This window comes from Capricornis sumatraensis, chromosome 9 (genome assembly GCF_032405125.1).
Source record: "Capricornis sumatraensis isolate serow.1 chromosome 9, serow.2, whole genome shotgun sequence".
Taxonomy (NCBI): domain Eukaryota; kingdom Metazoa; phylum Chordata; class Mammalia; order Artiodactyla; family Bovidae; genus Capricornis; species Capricornis sumatraensis.
The window spans coordinates 95,423,009-95,439,651 of record NC_091077.1 but is presented as its reverse complement, the minus strand read 5'-3'; the positions used below and the strand labels follow the sequence as shown (position 1 = coordinate 95,439,651).

At 43.6% G+C, this 16,643-nt stretch overlaps 1 protein-coding gene across 9 annotated transcripts in view; it reads right to left on the bottom strand.

The window, feature by feature from the left end:
* CAST (calpastatin) overlaps positions 1–16,643 on the bottom strand; it is a 133,015-nt gene that overhangs the window by 6,500 nt on the left and 109,872 nt on the right. For 5 of the 9 annotated variants that reach the window (XM_068979384.1, XM_068979387.1, XM_068979389.1 and 2 more), the window contains 10 exons: positions 14,415–14,516; positions 13,889–13,972; positions 11,224–11,274; positions 10,987–11,058; positions 9,765–9,863; positions 8,083–8,190; positions 5,411–5,503; positions 3,802–3,849; positions 3,279–3,371; positions 1,893–1,964 (listed from right to left, as the gene is read on the bottom strand). In XM_068979384.1, coding sequence (XP_068835485.1) covers positions 1,893–1,964; positions 3,279–3,371; positions 3,802–3,849; positions 5,411–5,503; positions 8,083–8,190; positions 9,765–9,863; positions 10,987–11,058; positions 11,224–11,274; positions 13,889–13,972; positions 14,415–14,516 — 822 coding nt within the window. The remainder of the gene's footprint in view (positions 1–1,892; positions 1,965–3,278; positions 3,372–3,801; positions 3,850–5,410; positions 5,504–8,082; positions 8,191–9,764; positions 9,864–10,986; positions 11,059–11,223; positions 11,275–13,888; positions 13,973–14,414; positions 14,517–16,643) is intronic. The other 4 variants (XM_068979385.1, XM_068979386.1, XM_068979388.1 and 1 more) reach the window with 1 other exon arrangement.

Below are 16,643 nucleotides of genomic sequence, written 5' to 3'. Positions count from 1 at the left end.
GAGTATACTGGATCTCAGAAACTGTAAGAGCTTCTCTAGGTCTCTATACTACTTTCCTATTCCAAGATTCATAGAAACTACGTTCTCTGGTGGTGTCATCTCCTTTGCCACACACACATATTTTAACATCTTAATTTGCTGTTATGATGACTAACATCGTAATCAAACTGTTGATTTTTTTCTTAATAATTGGTGATGATTTAGACTTGATGAAATAATGTATATGGATCCGTACTGTCAATGTTTATCCAAGTGGAAACGTGAGGTAGGAAGTGTTAGTCTGGGTCTTTGGGGAGGTGAAGCTATAACATATTCCCCCATCCCGAAGTCTCAGTCATTACAGCATCAAATCTAATGCCCCAAAGTACACCCCGAGAGAACACGCAAACTAAGGACTGATAAGGAAACAATACAGCAACCAGCATGTCATTGCTCTTCTCAGGGAGAGCTCAAGAAGTGGGAGCAGGGGTCACAGAGACAAATCTTCCAAGGAGGTGAAGGGATGGAGGGAATAGGGCTTTTGAGTTGCTGAAGAGCTTGAATATGTTTGTATACAAAGGAAATGAATTGAGACAAAGAAACCAGAGAGAATTCAGTTCAGTTGCTCAGCCGTGTCCGACTCTTTGTGACCCCATGGACCGCAGCCCGCCAGGCCTCCCTGTCCATCACCAACTCCCGGAGCCTACTCAAACTCATGTCCATTGAGTCGGTGATGCCATCCAAGCATTTCATCCACTGTCGTCCCCTTCTCCTGCTTCCTTCAATCTTTCCCAGCATCAGGGTCTTTTCCAATGAGTTGGTTCTTTGCATCAGGGAGCCAATGTACTGGAGTTTCAGCTTCAGCATCAGTCCTTTCAGTGAGACTGACTCTTTGGGACCCCATGGACTACACAGTTCATAGAATTCTCCTGGCCAGCATACAGGAATGGGTAGCCTTTTCCTTCTCCAGGGGATCTTCCCAATCTGGGGATCAAACCCTGGTCTCCCCCATTGCTGGCGGATTCTTTACTAGCTGAGCAACCAGGGAAGCCTGGAGAGAGTTAGTGACCCCTTGAGAGAGAAGAGGCTGCAGGCAAGGAGGGGAGAGTGGGTTTGTTAGGAGGAAGATAGGAAGGGGGTCTTGGTTATTTCCTGCAAGGCACCCTCAGTTTTCTCTTTAAGTAGAAGGCAAGGCTTTCTGCACACGGTAGGGGAGAGTAGCAACAAGGGAGTGCAAGGTGTTTGGGGCTGATGAAGGGAGAGGGCCTCTGCTCACCCCAGACCAGCACAGCTGACACTGGCTCTTTGTGCGACAAGGGCTGGCAACGCAGGACGCTTCAATTGCGTTCGGAATCTTTGTTGCTTCAGTAAGTTGATACTTACTGAATACTGAGTATTGATAAGTAATAGTGATACTTAAGTATTGATTACTTTTAAAAATAATATATATCATGGCTGATTCATGTCAATGTGTGGCAAAAACCACTACAATATTGTAATGGAATTAACCTCCAATTAAAATAAATAATTAAAAAAAACAAACATCTTTAAAACTTCAGTTTCTTTGGCAAGATGTGCTAGGGTATAGATAGTGCTTAAAAACGGTCTTATTCTAAATAGACCCCAGGCAGAAAGTAAATGACTAAGAACGCGCCATTCCCTGTAATTGCCAAGCTCGTTTGTCATCTATCTACTGCTCTGGTGGGGACTTCCCTGGTAGCTCAGATGGTAAAGAGTCTTCCTGCAGTGTGGGAGACCCGGGTTCGATCCCTGAGTCAAGAAGATGCCCTGGAGAAGGAAATGGCAACCCACTCCAGTACTCTTGCCTGGAAAATCCCATGGATAGAGGAGCCTGGCGGGCTACAGTCCATGGGGGTCACAAAGAGTCAGACACAACCGAGCTTTGAACTTACCTTTGTGGAATCCTTTGCTTTCCCGCCATTCCTGGGTGCTTTGTCACTGGAAGCAGGCTTCTTGTCTTTGTCCTAGAGCAGAGGAAATGTAATGAGGCTGCTGCGGTCAACACCATCTAGCAATTAACTGCTGCTGCAAGCAAACTGATCCAGACTCTTCTTTTTAGGAGCCTGGACTCTCCAGTTTAACTAAATAATCAAAAATTGAGTATTTCACAGTCATGACTTTTTGAACCACAGTGAACACACACAGAGGTATTCAAGGTGGGAGGTAAGAAGGGAAAAAAATGAGGAAAAGGTGACTCACGTTGATGTCCTGCCAATTTTCATGATGCACTGACTGTATTTTGCTCATCAAAATAGAGCCTGGTTCTATCAGGGCTGGTTTCTATGTGCCAAGAGGACACTGCTTTCAGAGTTATGGAAGAATAATCTAACAACTAAGAATAATCTAACAACTCTGGAAACAACCAGAGTGAGCTAGGGCCAGTCACATACGAAAGTAAAGTCCATTCACCAAAAAGGCAATATTGATGAGGTTCCAGGAGTTGAGAAATAGGATACTGATGTGATCTAGAAATTAAATCACGCAGGATAGGGAAGACTGACAATTCAGTGACTGGGAAATATGTTTAATACCCGCTGAAACCATGTGCATTTTAATTCTTCTGAAAATAACAATGCAAGACACTCATTTCACTTTTCTTTCTATTTGGTGGATTACACTTTTTCTTCCATTTGCATTCGATCTCCTCTGCTATGCACCAGGCATTTTGCTGATGCTGGACACATGACTGCTCTCTAAAGCCCACAGCTCAGTGGGGTGAGGCCCCCAGGACAGGTAACTCACAGCGCAGGGATGGCAGAGGAGAAGCCCCTGACCTGGGAAGGGAGAAGCAGGCAGGGAGAGCTTCCTGGAGCAGCTGATGCTTGAACCGGTCTCTGAGGGGTAAGGAGGAGAGCTGCTCAGGGCAGAAAAGGGGATGAAACCCCAGAGGACAAGGGGCACGGTGTATACAGGGAGGGACTGCTCTCCTTTTAAATGATCACAGATAAAGCAGTACTGTTACACGCCAATATAGCTTGGCAATCGAAAATGGTGGCTATGCAGCTTATAAAGCAACATGGAAAACATTTATGATATACTCTTAAGAAATGTATTATATGTAGAATCTAAGTATAATTATGTAAAACCTACATATGTGAAAAGACAAGAAATAACACCAAATAATGGTGTTTGGGGGAAGTAGAATTTTTTTCAAGTTTTCTAGGGCATTAATCAGTTTATTTTATGGTATAAAATTATATAATATGTGTGTGTGTTGTTTGTACAGAGATACAATAAAACAAAAACCCAAAAAACGCCAAGAAGAAAAAGCCCAGTACCTTTGCTGTGTTTGTTGAGGTTTCTGTAGTTGAGGGACAGCTGTCCAAGTCCCCTGAGAGGGCGTCAATGGGGTCCTGGGCACCTGCAGGTTTCTGAGATGTCAAGAGAAATAACCATCAAGATTTGCTTTTTGGAAAAGCAAAGGAAAGATGCTTTGTGGGCCATTTCCCCACAGCCCTGAAAATGTGTTTGTTTAAAGCAAAGCCTTGCTGACATTCTTTTCCCAACAAACTATTATAAAAGAGATATTAAAACAGGAAAATCTTGACAGCTCTATTTTCTTCCACTCTGTTATACAAGGTGCTTAGTATTCTCTGAGCTATGATGTCTAATCTGGAAAATGGAACTGCCTATGTTGAGTGGCTCTTGGGAAGACAGAAATAATATACTCTCATATACGTGCCTTGGCATCAGACCAAGCACAGGGTAGGCATTCGCTGAATTTTAGATTTCTAAAATGTGAAAGCTGCAGCCAGAGGTTAAAAACATCCTTTTCTGGAAATACACAGCTATGATATTTACCTCTGATGCCTCGGGCTTCTCTGATGCCTTTGGCTTCCCGGGTGTGCCCTTAAAAACAAAGCAGACAATTGGTTAAACAGATTGTTTTTGTAAAGGTTTTACTTGGGCCTAAGTCAGTATTTACCTGATCTTTTATCCAGTGGAGTTCAGTCATCCCCCTGCATCTGTGGCTTCTGCAGATTGAAACTATTTGGGGAAACAGAATCCTAGGAATTTCCAAAAAGCAAATCTTGAATCTGCCACATGCTAGCAACTGCTTATGTAGCACCTGCACTGTATTAGGTATTCTGAGTAATGCAGAGATGATCTAAAGTCCCCTCAGATTTTGGTCTCTGGGGGTCTTGGAACTAACCCCCTCTAGATACCAAGGGACAACGGTATACGTTGCATAACTGATAAACCTGGGTCCGTATTATCTCCTCACCAGGTTTGCTTAATGACTACCTCATAACTATTTCAATAGCCTTGGGGAAAACGCAAGGATGAGTCTGTTCCTGGAAGTGAAAGAAATACAATTGTAGCAACTCTGTCACTGCTTTACTCTAGTTAAAACATCACAAAAAGTAACTTGTGCTTTTATGTCTTATTTGCTATTTTACCATATACCTATCTACTACAGCTTATTACACTTCAAAAGGATTTGGGGCACTGAAATGGACCAGAGGTGATTGTTTTTCAGTGAGGATTACAAGGACAACTCATCAGGGATTTTTCCCACCGGCAAAGGCCAGGACACTAATGAATACATTTCCCAAAGAACACAATAGGGTCAGATGGGACCATCAGAGCAGGGGGCATTCTAGCAGGGTGCACAAGCGCTGTCATGAATACTGAATGCAAGCGAGGGGAACTGATTTTTGTAACAGAAGACAGTGAAGCTGATAGTACTTTACACAGTCAAACCCTTCACAAATCATCAGTGCAGAAAGAGAAGCTGTCATTTGGACTTCCTTGTTTTTATCTGATGAACAGATCTGGAAAGGGTTATTTAGCATCTAGAAGCCAAACAGGAAGGGGCAGGGAACACAGCAGGCTGACCAGGAGAGCCACAAAGACAGATAAACTTGTTGACGATACTGTTGCTGTATTGAGATAGAGCAACAGAGCTTTCGATTGGGAATATGGTTTTGCCAGTCTTCACTCTCAACAGCGCTGGTGGTAGTGGTGTCGGGGAAGAAAGAGAGACAGCAGCCCTTGGATCGTATTTGCCCCATGAATTATTTCCATCCTAGCTCTTTTTCTGTTCTGCTTCAACAGAGAGACTCTGCTTCAAGTAAGATTTCAAATATCATTCACTGTTATTATAGCCTTTTCTTGCAGAGAATTCATCTGTGTACCTGCCTCGGAATCACTGTTAAGCATCAGTGAGTGATGGAACATTCTTCAGTTCTCTTTACACCACAGTGCCCAGCACAGTAAACATTCAATGATACTGACTCAAATAAATATTAAACAGAATTCTAGACAGCCTGCTCAGTGGGGACAGATTAAATGTGTCAGTCATGTTACATTTTTATGCTGTTGTTACAGTGTTCTGTTCATTTCAAGTGAGGTTTGAATCTCAAAAGCTTTGGAGCATAGGTCCACCCAGGACACCACCTTCACTTACCTCCTTGTTATCATCCAGAAGATGCTGGTATTTAGGTGGGATGGTGTCATCTCTTTCTCCCAGCTTGTCTCTGTGTTCAGCTTTGGCTTTTTCCTGTAAACAGTGAACATACAGAATCCCTATTCTGCTCCACCTTCATCTAGCCCATTCGAAAATGCAACATTCAGCACTTATTGGATATTTCTGAGGCAAAATATAGTCCCTCTAAGTTTTATAAGCAACTTAGAGCAACAATGTTAACAGATTTCCAGTTGGATAGAAAAAAAAGCAAACCCAGTGCTTCTGTTTGTCATTCCACACCTATGAATTTTCTACTTGTATTTTAAACTGAAATAAGCTTTTTAAGTAGTTGTTTTCAGTCACTCAGTCATGTCCGACTCTTTGTGACCCCCTGGCAGCATGCCAGGCTTCCCTGTCCATTACCAACTCCTGGAGTTTACTCAAACTCATGTCCATCAAGTCAGTGATGAATTCTCCAGGTAAGAATACAGGAGTGGGTTAACATTCTCTTCTCCAGGGCATCTTTCCAACGCAGGGATCAAACCCAGGTTTCCTGCATTGCAGGTGGATTCTTTACCAGCTGAGCCACCAGGGAAGCCTGACTCCAGGCAAGTGAGGGCTATCAGTTCAGTTCAGTTCAATTCAGTCGCTCAGTCGCGTCTGACTCTTTGCGACTCCATGAATCACAGCACACCAGGCTTCCCTGTCTATCACCGACTCCCGGAGTTCACTCAAACTCATGTGCATTGAGTCAGTGATGCCATCCAGCCATCTCATCCTCTGTCATCCCCTTCTCCTCCTGCCCCCAATCCCTCCCAGCATCAGAGTCTTTTCCAATGAGTCAACTCTTCACATGAGGTGGCCATAGTACTGGAGTTTCAGTCTTGGCATCAATCCTTCCAATGAACACCCAGGACTGGTCTCCTTTAGGATGGACTGGTTGGATCTCCCTGCAGTCCAAGGGACTCTCAAGTCTTCTCCAGCACCACAGTTCAAAAGCATCAATTCTTCAGTCTTCAGCTTTCTTCACAGTCCAATTCTCACATCCATACATGACCACTGGAAAAACCATAGCCTTGACTAGATGGACCTTTGTTGGCAAAGTAATTTCTCTGCTTTCAATATGCTATCTAGGGTGGTCATAATTTTCCTTCCAAGGAGTAAGCGTCTTTTAATTTCATGGCTGCAATCACCATCTGCAGTGATTTTGGAGCTCAAAATAATAAAGTCTCACACTATTTCCACTCTTTCTCCATTTCCCATGAAGTGATGGGACTGGATGCTATGATCTTCGTTTTCTGAATGTTGAGCTTTAAGCCAACTTTTTCACTCTCCTCTTTCACTTTCATCAAGAGGCTTTTTAGTTCCTCTTCACTTTCTGCCATAAGGGTGGTGCCATCTGCATATCTGAGGTTACTGATATTTCTCTCAGCAATCTTGATTCCAGCTTGTGCTTCTTCCAGCCCAGCGTTTCTCATGATGTACTCTGCATATAAGTTAAATAAGCAGGGTGACAATATACAGCCCTGATGTACTCCTTTTCCTATTTGGAACCAGTCTGTTGTTCCATGTCCAGTTCTAACTATCACTTCCTGACCTGCATATAGGTTTCTCAAGAGGCAGGTCAGGTGGTCTGGTATTCCCATCTCTTTCAGAATTTTCCACAGTTTATTGTGATCCACACAGTTAAAGGCTTTGGCATAGTCAATAAAGCAGAAATAGATGTTTTTCTGGAACTCTCTTGCTTTTTTGATGATCCAGTGGATGTTGGCAATTTGATCTCTGATTCCTCTGTCTTTCCTAAAACCAGCTTGAACATCTGGAAATTGACGGTTCACGTATTGCTGAAGCCTGGCTTGGAGAATTTTGAGCATTACTTTACTAGCGTGTGAGATGAGTGCAATTGTGTGGTAGTTTGAGCATTATTTGGCATTGCCTTTCTTTGGGACTGGAATGAAAACTGACTGGAGATGGGAATGGCAAACCACTTCAGTATTCTTGCCTTGAAACCCCATGAACAGTATGAAAAGACAAAATGATAGGACACTGAATGAGGAACTCCCCAGGTGGGTAGGTGCACAATATGCTATTGGAGATCAGTGGAGAAATAACTCCAGAAAGAATGAAGGGATGGAGCCAAAGCAAAAACAGTACCCAGCTGTGGATGTGACTGGTGATAGAAGCAAGGTCCAATGCTGTAAAGAGCAATATTGCATAGGAACCTGGAATGTTAGGGCAAATTGGAAGCGGTCAAACAGGAAATGGCAAGAGAGAATGTCAACATTCTAGGAATCAGCAAACTAAAATGGACTGGAATGGGTAAATTTAACTCAGATGACCATTATATCTACTACTGCGGGCAGGAATCCCTTAGAAGAAATGGAGTAGCTATCATGGTCAACAAAAGAGTCCGAAATGCAGTACTTGGATACAATCTCAAAAACGACAGAATGATCTCTGTTCGTTTCCAAGGCAAACCATTCAATATCACGGTGATCCAAGCCTATTGCCCCAGCCAGTAACGCTGAAGAAGCTGAAGTTGAATGGGTCTATGGGTCTATGAAGACCTACAAGAGCTTTTAGAACTAACACCGCTCCCCCCCCGCCCCGCCCCCGCCAGCCAAAAAAGAGGGCTATAAAAACTTTCAATTTAAATGACTTTTTTCTTGTACCTTGACTTTATCCTCTACAGGTTTATTCTCATCTGGATCAGGCTGTCTTTGCCCGAGACTGTCAGAAAGTTGATCCAGGGCATCGTCAAGTTCTTTGTTGTCACGCTGCTAAAAAGTAAATCTGAATTAGTCACTGGTTAGCCGCATTAGGTCACCTGCAGCCCCAACAGTGCCTCTAAGACTTCCGTAAGCTCGTGGGTTTTCCCCAGGGAGGGGGCAGGTGGGCAGAGGCGCCGGATCTTCGTCCCTTGCTTTTCACTTAGCACCTCTCTGCACCTGTCTACCCTGCCCCACCCCTAGATGCCTTTTTCTTCCTAGAAAATAGGTCCCTTCCTAAAAAGCTGGGGTTCTTGGCCTGATTTTCTAGAAGCCTTATGATGCCTTCAATACATGTAATATTATGTTCCCCGCAAAATCACTACATTTACTCTTTGATTCCCAAGTGTACTGTTGTAAATAAAGCTTTATACCTAGTTTTAATGATAGCTTCAAATAAAATATTAACTAAAACTAAAAACTCTGATGGAGGAAGTGATGGGGAAGGGATCATTCTAAAACATACTGTGAAAGGTCAAAAAGGCTTTTTGATTGTGGATGTTTCTTAATAGCCTCGATCACTATTCTAGGGACTCCTAAACTCCGAGTATTAAGAACTGATGTGTAAACGGCAGCCTGGTTATTGATGGGTCTTCCTCCTGTTGCACAGGGCCTTTTGTCACTGTCGGTGTGTGTACAGACATACACACAGACAAGTGGAGAGAGGGCATTTTACTGGTTTTCAGTGCTTCATGAGAGCCCAGGGTTATGGCAGCTAATGGTGGCGCCGCCCACAGCCAGATCTGGGCTTTGCTTTTTGTGCCTCTCGATATTTTCAGATAATCCAACAGGAGGAAAATTCACTCAGGATCTCAGAGCGCAGCAGGAAGCAAGCTGTGCTGCTGCATCAAAAGGAAAGGGGGCCTAGCTGACTTCACTCAAGCTACTTCGTCTCCAGCTCACGAAGCACTTCCATCTCAACCCAAGGAGCTGGGGATCTGGTTTAGGGCCATCTCTTTATCTTTTGATGTGCCGTGGTCTCCCGCATCATGTATAGTTTGGTACCGTAAAGAAAATTAATCAAGGAAGTCAGGAAAAGCATTGGTCAGGACAAGACTGGTCCCACAGTCTTGCCTCAGAACGTGTAAATAATTAAAACAATATTGACACTGAGGTTTTTCCATTACTAGCATGAAAATGACAAGTTTTTACTGGTATGACTGGGAGGAAAACAATGCTTTTCTACCAGGAGTCTGTGATTTGGTGGGCAGAGAGAAGCTCAAACACTGAGTAATTCCTTAAAGTAAACTTAAGGTTAAATGATGAGTAGTACTTACAGCATGTATCAGGAAAAATATAAAGGAAGGAAACACTGTCAAGAAAGCTAAACAATTAAAAAAATCTGAATATATACACAATGTGCATTATTGCACTTCAGTTCTAATAAAGCAACAATATATTAAGCTCCTTCACTGTGTGTAAAATACTTTCACAGGTATTGTTTTATTTAATCAGTTTGGATAGTCTCTGTCATCTCCCTCTCGCCAGTCTTACTTCTTCTGAAACAGAAGGTGACTGTGGTAACAATTTTGTCAACCCTCTAGTTGCTGCTCAAAAACCAAGTACTTATAAGCCATGCTGCTTACCGCAGAGTCGCAGGGTGGACCGGCTGCCTGGGTGGTTGGAGCTGGGGTTTGGGAAACCACTTCAGAGACAACAGCTGAAAGTTTAGCATCTTCAAATTGCTTTTGTAAGAAAACAATAACAAGAAAAGGTTTGACTCATAATATGTTGTAGCAAATTATGCCCACAACGCCATTCCTTAAATAAAACCCTCGGGACAGCTTTATGATGGTTGTTCTCTTGATCCGAATGGAAGCACAGCAACACAGCAGCTTAAGAGCCATTTTATTCTACTTTCTACTCCAAGCATGATTTTATACAGTTTCCTATTTTCTCTTCCTGCTTATTATCCTAAATATTCAATAAGCTAATTGTTTAAGAGTTTTATGGCTTATACATTTCTTGTTGCACATTTAGGTTGATGGAAGTGTTTTAGTTTTGCTCTTTGTAATGAGTTGCTCTGAGTAAATTTCAGAAGTGGCTCTCTTTATGGTGCTAGCTGTATTGTACCAAATACCTTCTCTTTAAAAGCTGCTAGAAAATCATGCTGCTAAAAGCAATGAATGGGTATGCCTGTCTCCAATAGCCTTGCTTGCCTAAATTAGATACTTATCCTATTTTTAATTCATGTATTAGGTATAAAATATAAGTGCTACTATTGCTTTAATATTTGGCATACAGGATGAGGTTTCAGTTGTATCCTTTTTTTCTTAATGTTAAATAGTATATTATTTTAGCATCTTTCTGAAATAATGACGTTTCTCACTTTAAAGATATACTAAATCTGTCATTGATGGGTTATTTTCCCATTGGCTTTTGGCTTCGCTTTCTGAATCAGAACTTTACTTTTTAACATTGCTATATAATAAATCCTGGCACTTAGTTGGATTGATCTTCCCTAAAAATACTAAAAAAAAAGAAAAAAAAAGCTTTTCAGTTTTTTTCATATTTTTATGCATTTATTTTTCAAATATATTGGACAGCTCAATTTTAAATTCTCTTTTCACGTGTAAACTTGATAGAGTACATGCCATTGGTTCGATTAGTTACAGTGTTGAAAACACCCACTGTGTTGGACCAATCTTTCCTGATAGAGTGCACCTTTAATGTCCACAATGGGCTGAGGGCCACTGATTTCAGGACTGTTTCCTCATCTCTCATGTCAGATTCTGAGTCACAAGTTTCTACTTATTTCTGCTACCCTAAAAAGTGAGGCACTAAACCCAGGACTCTCAGGAGACTTACAGGCGATGATGTGTCTGAGGGGACAGTGAAGTCCTTGGACAGAGCATCGAGGAGGAAGTCTTCACTCAAGGGCTGTAAAGAACCAGAAGACGTGTCAGCAAATACTACCTCATCAGTCTCCTCTCCAAAGTACTGACACTGCTGATCAGCTCACTACACAGAAAGCTCTGCTCTTCCTAAATTAACCATCAGGACTAAAGGAGAAAGATACACTCAGAGAAAAACTGGCTTGCTTACTGGGAGCGGTTCCTTGACCTCTTTTGGCGGCAGTGGTTTTCCGTCTTTATCCTGTGCAGGTGGAGAAAAACATGGCATTGAGTCATCTCACACGTATTCTAAGTGTGCACTCTGTACTTGGCATTGAGTCATCTCACATGTATTCTAAGTGTGCACTCTGTAAACAGCATAAGAGGTTGACAGGTTATATCTGATGATGTGCATTATGAAGCCGATTCCTCATTCCAGGAAACAGATTCTCTCACCAGGAAATAGGCTCTGATGAGCTCATGTCAAGAAACAGCTGACAGACATCCCCTAGGCATGGGGGCTGCTAATGGGGCTTGCCAACTCCAGAAGCCCACGCACAACAGCTGCTGTGGGTGTGGCACAGGACACTTTCATGGGGGTGAGACCCTCGCTGGCCTGGGGAAAGCCGGGTAACTTTAGAGGCAGTGCATCCAACCACTATGCACCGACTCTGTGCCAAGCACCTATACCAAGCACTGGGAAAATCCACCCTAGGGCTGTGACGCTCAAAACCTACAGTTCAGATGATGCCAACCTTCAAATGACCCTAAGTGCCACTTCTGAGCAATGGGACAAAATCAATAAAGCATTTGGAGCTCTTTATTATTAAAAGGCGATTTATAAATAAATGGTAAAATCCCATTTGTCTACACATGCAAAAAGTGTAAGCACAAGATTCTCTGTTTGTACACACAGTTAACCCTTGGAAAACTGCAGGGGTTAGGGCACCGACATCCCAAGCAGCTGAAAAAATCCATGTGTAATTTACACCTGGCCCTCGGTATCCTCAATTCCGCATCCGTGGATGCAGTCAACCACAGAAGGTGCGATGCCGTAGTGTTTACTAGTGAAAAAAGTCCAAACAGAAGTGCACCCAGGCAACTCAAACCCGTGTCGCTCTGGGGTCAACTGCACAGTTCCCCCGATAACAAGGGGTCAAGGTGGTTTTTGTTTGCTTTGTTAACATTCGAGGAGATGCAGAGGTCAAGGGTATCACCAGCTTCTCTTGTTTCAAAGTGCTTTCCCCCATTTCCACATCCTCTGAGTCCTCACGGACCTTCTGATCACTGTCCAGTTAGGAGGGGAACAGAGCCTGGGGCGCGCTTTCGGCCACCCCTTAGCTGCCAAGGCAGCAAGTCTCCCAAGGGGCACACAGGGGCGGGGATGCGGGCACACTTGCTCCACACTCACACTGAGATCACCCCGAGTTTGGAAGGGGAAGCCTGCAGTCTACCTCAGGGAGCTGACTCTCCTGAGGGGGCCTGATGGGAGCAGTTGAAGAACAACACAAGGTTTAACCCCGAGACTGACCAGCACCTGGACATGTTATGAAGCCATAGGTAATTCATAATGGGTGAGATTCACAGTTGAGGAGGAAACAACCACAGAATAAAGTGGTCAGGAAAGCTAATCGGCCACATTCTTAGAAGCTGCAAAGCGAGAGAGAAAGTAACCAACCTCCAACCTCCTGCTCTAAAGAGAGTGCAGGCATTTGACCAGCTTTACTGACGCGACAGCTACTTACGGGCCACGTGGTCTAAGAAGCTTATGAACAAACAAGCCCAAACCAACAGAAATGCCACAGTTTCGACTGAAGAGTGAAATGCAGAAAGGAAGCAGACTAGAGACCAGCGTAATAAACTTTCAATGAGGGGGAGCGCTCAGTACAGTTCCTATCTTTGCCACATAAATGGACTAGAGCAAATCGATGAACACAAAGTATCAATTTGATTTTCCTGCCTCATTCATGAAGTCTGGTAGAATATTCTCTTAAGTAGTGCTCTCTCTCATTTCACTTATTCTGTACAATCTGTATATTCAAAATAAAGGAAATGGGTCAATTTATCACTGGCTATATTGAGTCGCTCAGTCATGTCTGACTCTTTGTGACCCTACTGACTGTAGCCTGCCAGGCTCCTCTGTCCATGGGAATTCTCCAGGCAGGAATACTGCAGTGGGATGCCATTTCCTGCTCCAGGGGATCTTCCTGACCCAGGAATTGAACCTGGGTCTCCTGCATTGCAGGCAGATTCTTTTACCATCTGAGCCACCAAGGAAGGCCGTATTGCTCACTATAATACAATTTCAAATAGCCTATTTTTCAACTCGTATCTAAGTTTTGTAAATCCTTCCTCAGGAAGTGATTGGTTCTCAGACGGTAGAGCGTTTATCTGCAATGCGGGAGACCTGGGTTCGATCCCTGGGTTGGGAAGATCCCCTGGAGAAGGAAATGGCAGCCCACTCCAGTACTCTTGTCTGGAAAATCCCAGGGACAGAGGAGCCTGGTGGGCTACAGTCCATGGGGTCACAAAGAGTCGGACACGACTGAGCGACTTCTCTTTTCTTTGGTTTTCCTATCTATCTGTATAAAGATTTCCTGAGTTTTCTTTATTTCTGGTATGGCAACAAACCACGTTATCAGACAAGAAAATGTTAGACTTCTTTCACCTAAGGAAGGAATGACAGGCCACTGACAAATATTTTAGCTTTACAGCAGGTGTGCTAACAGGGCATCAGTTAAGTAATACCACTTGATGGTTTAACGACTAAGAAACACGACTTTTATATCCCAGGTCTGTTCCCATGTCCCTTCTTCATGTCTATGAAATTCAATATGAGTGAAAATAAATTAGAAACAAGATCCCAGCCTGTTTACCTTGGCCTCTTCTAATCTGTAATCAGGAGGAATCGTTTCTTCTCTTTCACCAAGTTTCTCACGATCCTCTTCTTTGGCTTTCTCCTGAATAAAAATTAAACCGTTTTCATTGTTAATGCACCGTTCTCTGATAAAGTGGATGCCTGAGTGACTAAATCCGAGGTCAGTGAATCCACTGTGAGGTTCCCACAGCAACTGTGTCTTTGACGCTGTATCCTCCTGGGTTAGCAGGCTCAGACACCACTGGTTTTCAGCCTGCCGGGTTAAAGGGCAGCTGTGAGGAGCAGCAGGCAGTACCACTTCCCGCCTTAGTCCTTGGCAATGGAAACCAGGTGGACAAGGTGAGACTCAGAACTCCGATCTCTGCACGCCAGCCATCCACTGCTGCACCTAAACACTGGTACTCACTCTGGTTTCACTCATTAAACAGGACACACACCGTAACAGAGGAATCCAGCTGGCCAGGTGTTGCAGGAATTTTTTTGAAATGATAGCTCCTTTCTAGAAGTTTCTGAGCTGCCATTACCTTGACTTTATCCTCCACAGGCTTTCCGTCTTCTGGATCTGCTTCCTTTTTGCCCAGGCTTCCCGCCAAGGCTTCGACAGCATCGTCTGGCACCATGCCCTTCTGAAAGCACAGCAGCGGGTATACTAAATAGATGGTTAACCACGCCTTTTAAGAGACTACAACGAACAACTCAGATGAGCATATCCTTCTTTCAGGCCTAGATAAGAAGCACATGTCATCTTTTAATAATTTGGAAAATCTACAGAATTAGAATCTAGGTTTAAAAAACCTGACGGGTTAAAAATGAGGGCAAGTTTCTTACATTAAACATTAAGAGTGTGCAATTTGTAAGCTGGCACTGAGAAGCTTATAAGATCTAACCAGCACTCTGGTTCAGGAATAGGGCAGTTCACTGAATGGGGAGGACCACGGAGAAGCCAAAAGCCAAGAAAGAAGAAATAGATGTGATCTTCGGGCACCTGTCCTAGAGATAGCACAGGAAAGAGGCCCAGAAAAGCCCTCGAGAGGACCTTTTTCCCACTGAAACAGCCAGGCCTGCCCTGGAGGTGATGGCTCTGGCTGAGCCTGTAGGCACAGAAGCCTGTATTCTCTGTGTGGCTTCTACTGGTCAGAGTGGACTCATGCCAGTTCAGATGATGGTCTGTGTGACCTACTAATCTGAGTGACACAGTGAGAGCAGCCTGCCTGTGGTCCAGCTGATGAAAATGAAACATGCTCCCTATGATAGAGTAATAACATTGGACACACTGTTATTAAAAACAAAACAAAACTGGGTGAACACAGAATGTAAATGGCATAAAGGGAAAATAAAGAATAAGTTATGTTTGGGCTAAGAGATAGGACTAGAGCTGCCTTTTTTTCAAACTATAGGTCATGATCCATATGTGAGCAGTGCTTAAATCAATTTAGCAGGTGGTGGTCAGGCCTATTTTTAATGAAGGCTATAAAGCTGAATGCATCATGCGTATCAAGGATAAGGACCGTTGACTAAACCATTGTTGCTACTGTGTGGGCTGCAGAATTGATGAATTTCCCACAGTTGATCTTGATCCAAAGTGTGAAAGGTCCTGAATTAAACAGTCTCAAAGATTATTCTTATCGTAAAAGATATATGACCTCACACGGAGTACTTATTGGAGTAAGAGCGTCTTTCTGTTTTCTATAGCTTAGCTACCCTCCTAAGTAAGAAAATTTGTTCTGCTGCTAAGCTGCACCACAAAAGATCACCAGGGAATAAAGGGCAGTTAAGTGGGAAGGGATTTATCACCATCTAGTGGTTAGAATATTCATTGGAAAAGGACTGATGCTGAAGCTGAAACTCCAGTATTTTGGCCACCTGATGCGAAGAGCTGACTCACTGGAAAAGACCCTGATGCTGGGAAAGATTGAAGGCAGGAGGAGAAGGGGATGACAGAGGATGAGATGGTTGGATGGCATCACCGACTCAGAGGACATGAATTTGAGTAAACTCTGGGAGTTGGTGATGGATAGGGAAGCCTGGCATGCTGCAGTCCATGGGGTTGCAAAGCATTGGACATGACTGAGCAACTGAACTGAACTGAGTGGTTGGAAACTCCATAGATTTTTTTTCTCCCTCAGGGACAACAAACATCCCTGATGTCTTCAACCTGCTTGGTACTGTAACCGAGAGTTGCTGGGGTCCCCAGGTCTTACCCAAGCCATCTCATTGCTGCCTGATCCCAGTCACTCGCTCACACTTTTGTTTTCTAGTCTCTGCTGCAGAATCTTTGGAAACCAACGCTGCCTTATTCTGTGTCCTCTGGCTCAAGAAATAAGTGAAACAGCATTAGAAAAGCTAGGAGAAGCAGCAGTCTTGATAACGAACGGATCTAGAAACAGGACTACGGACAAAGGCTTCTGTTTCCATTGACAAGTTCAGAACTAGAACTCAAATCTCCGGATGTGCTCAATAAACTTTCTTCTACAAGAATGCAGACAGCAGACACTCATCCCCGCCCTTCTGGCTTACTGTCTGCTTTTGCTCACTCATCCTCCAGCCTCTCTGGAGTTCTCTGACCTTTATCATATTCTGTGCCTATTCTTTCTGGCTCCCGTGGGCGTCACAACCCCAGAAATGCCAAGTGACCTCAGTGGTGAGAAACTCAGCAACCGTGGTAACCAGAGTTGGTGGAGTAGAGGCCCAGGAGTGGGGATAAGAGAATGGAAAGTCCAGCGCTCCTTTTTTTCCCCCTCTCCAATGCTTGG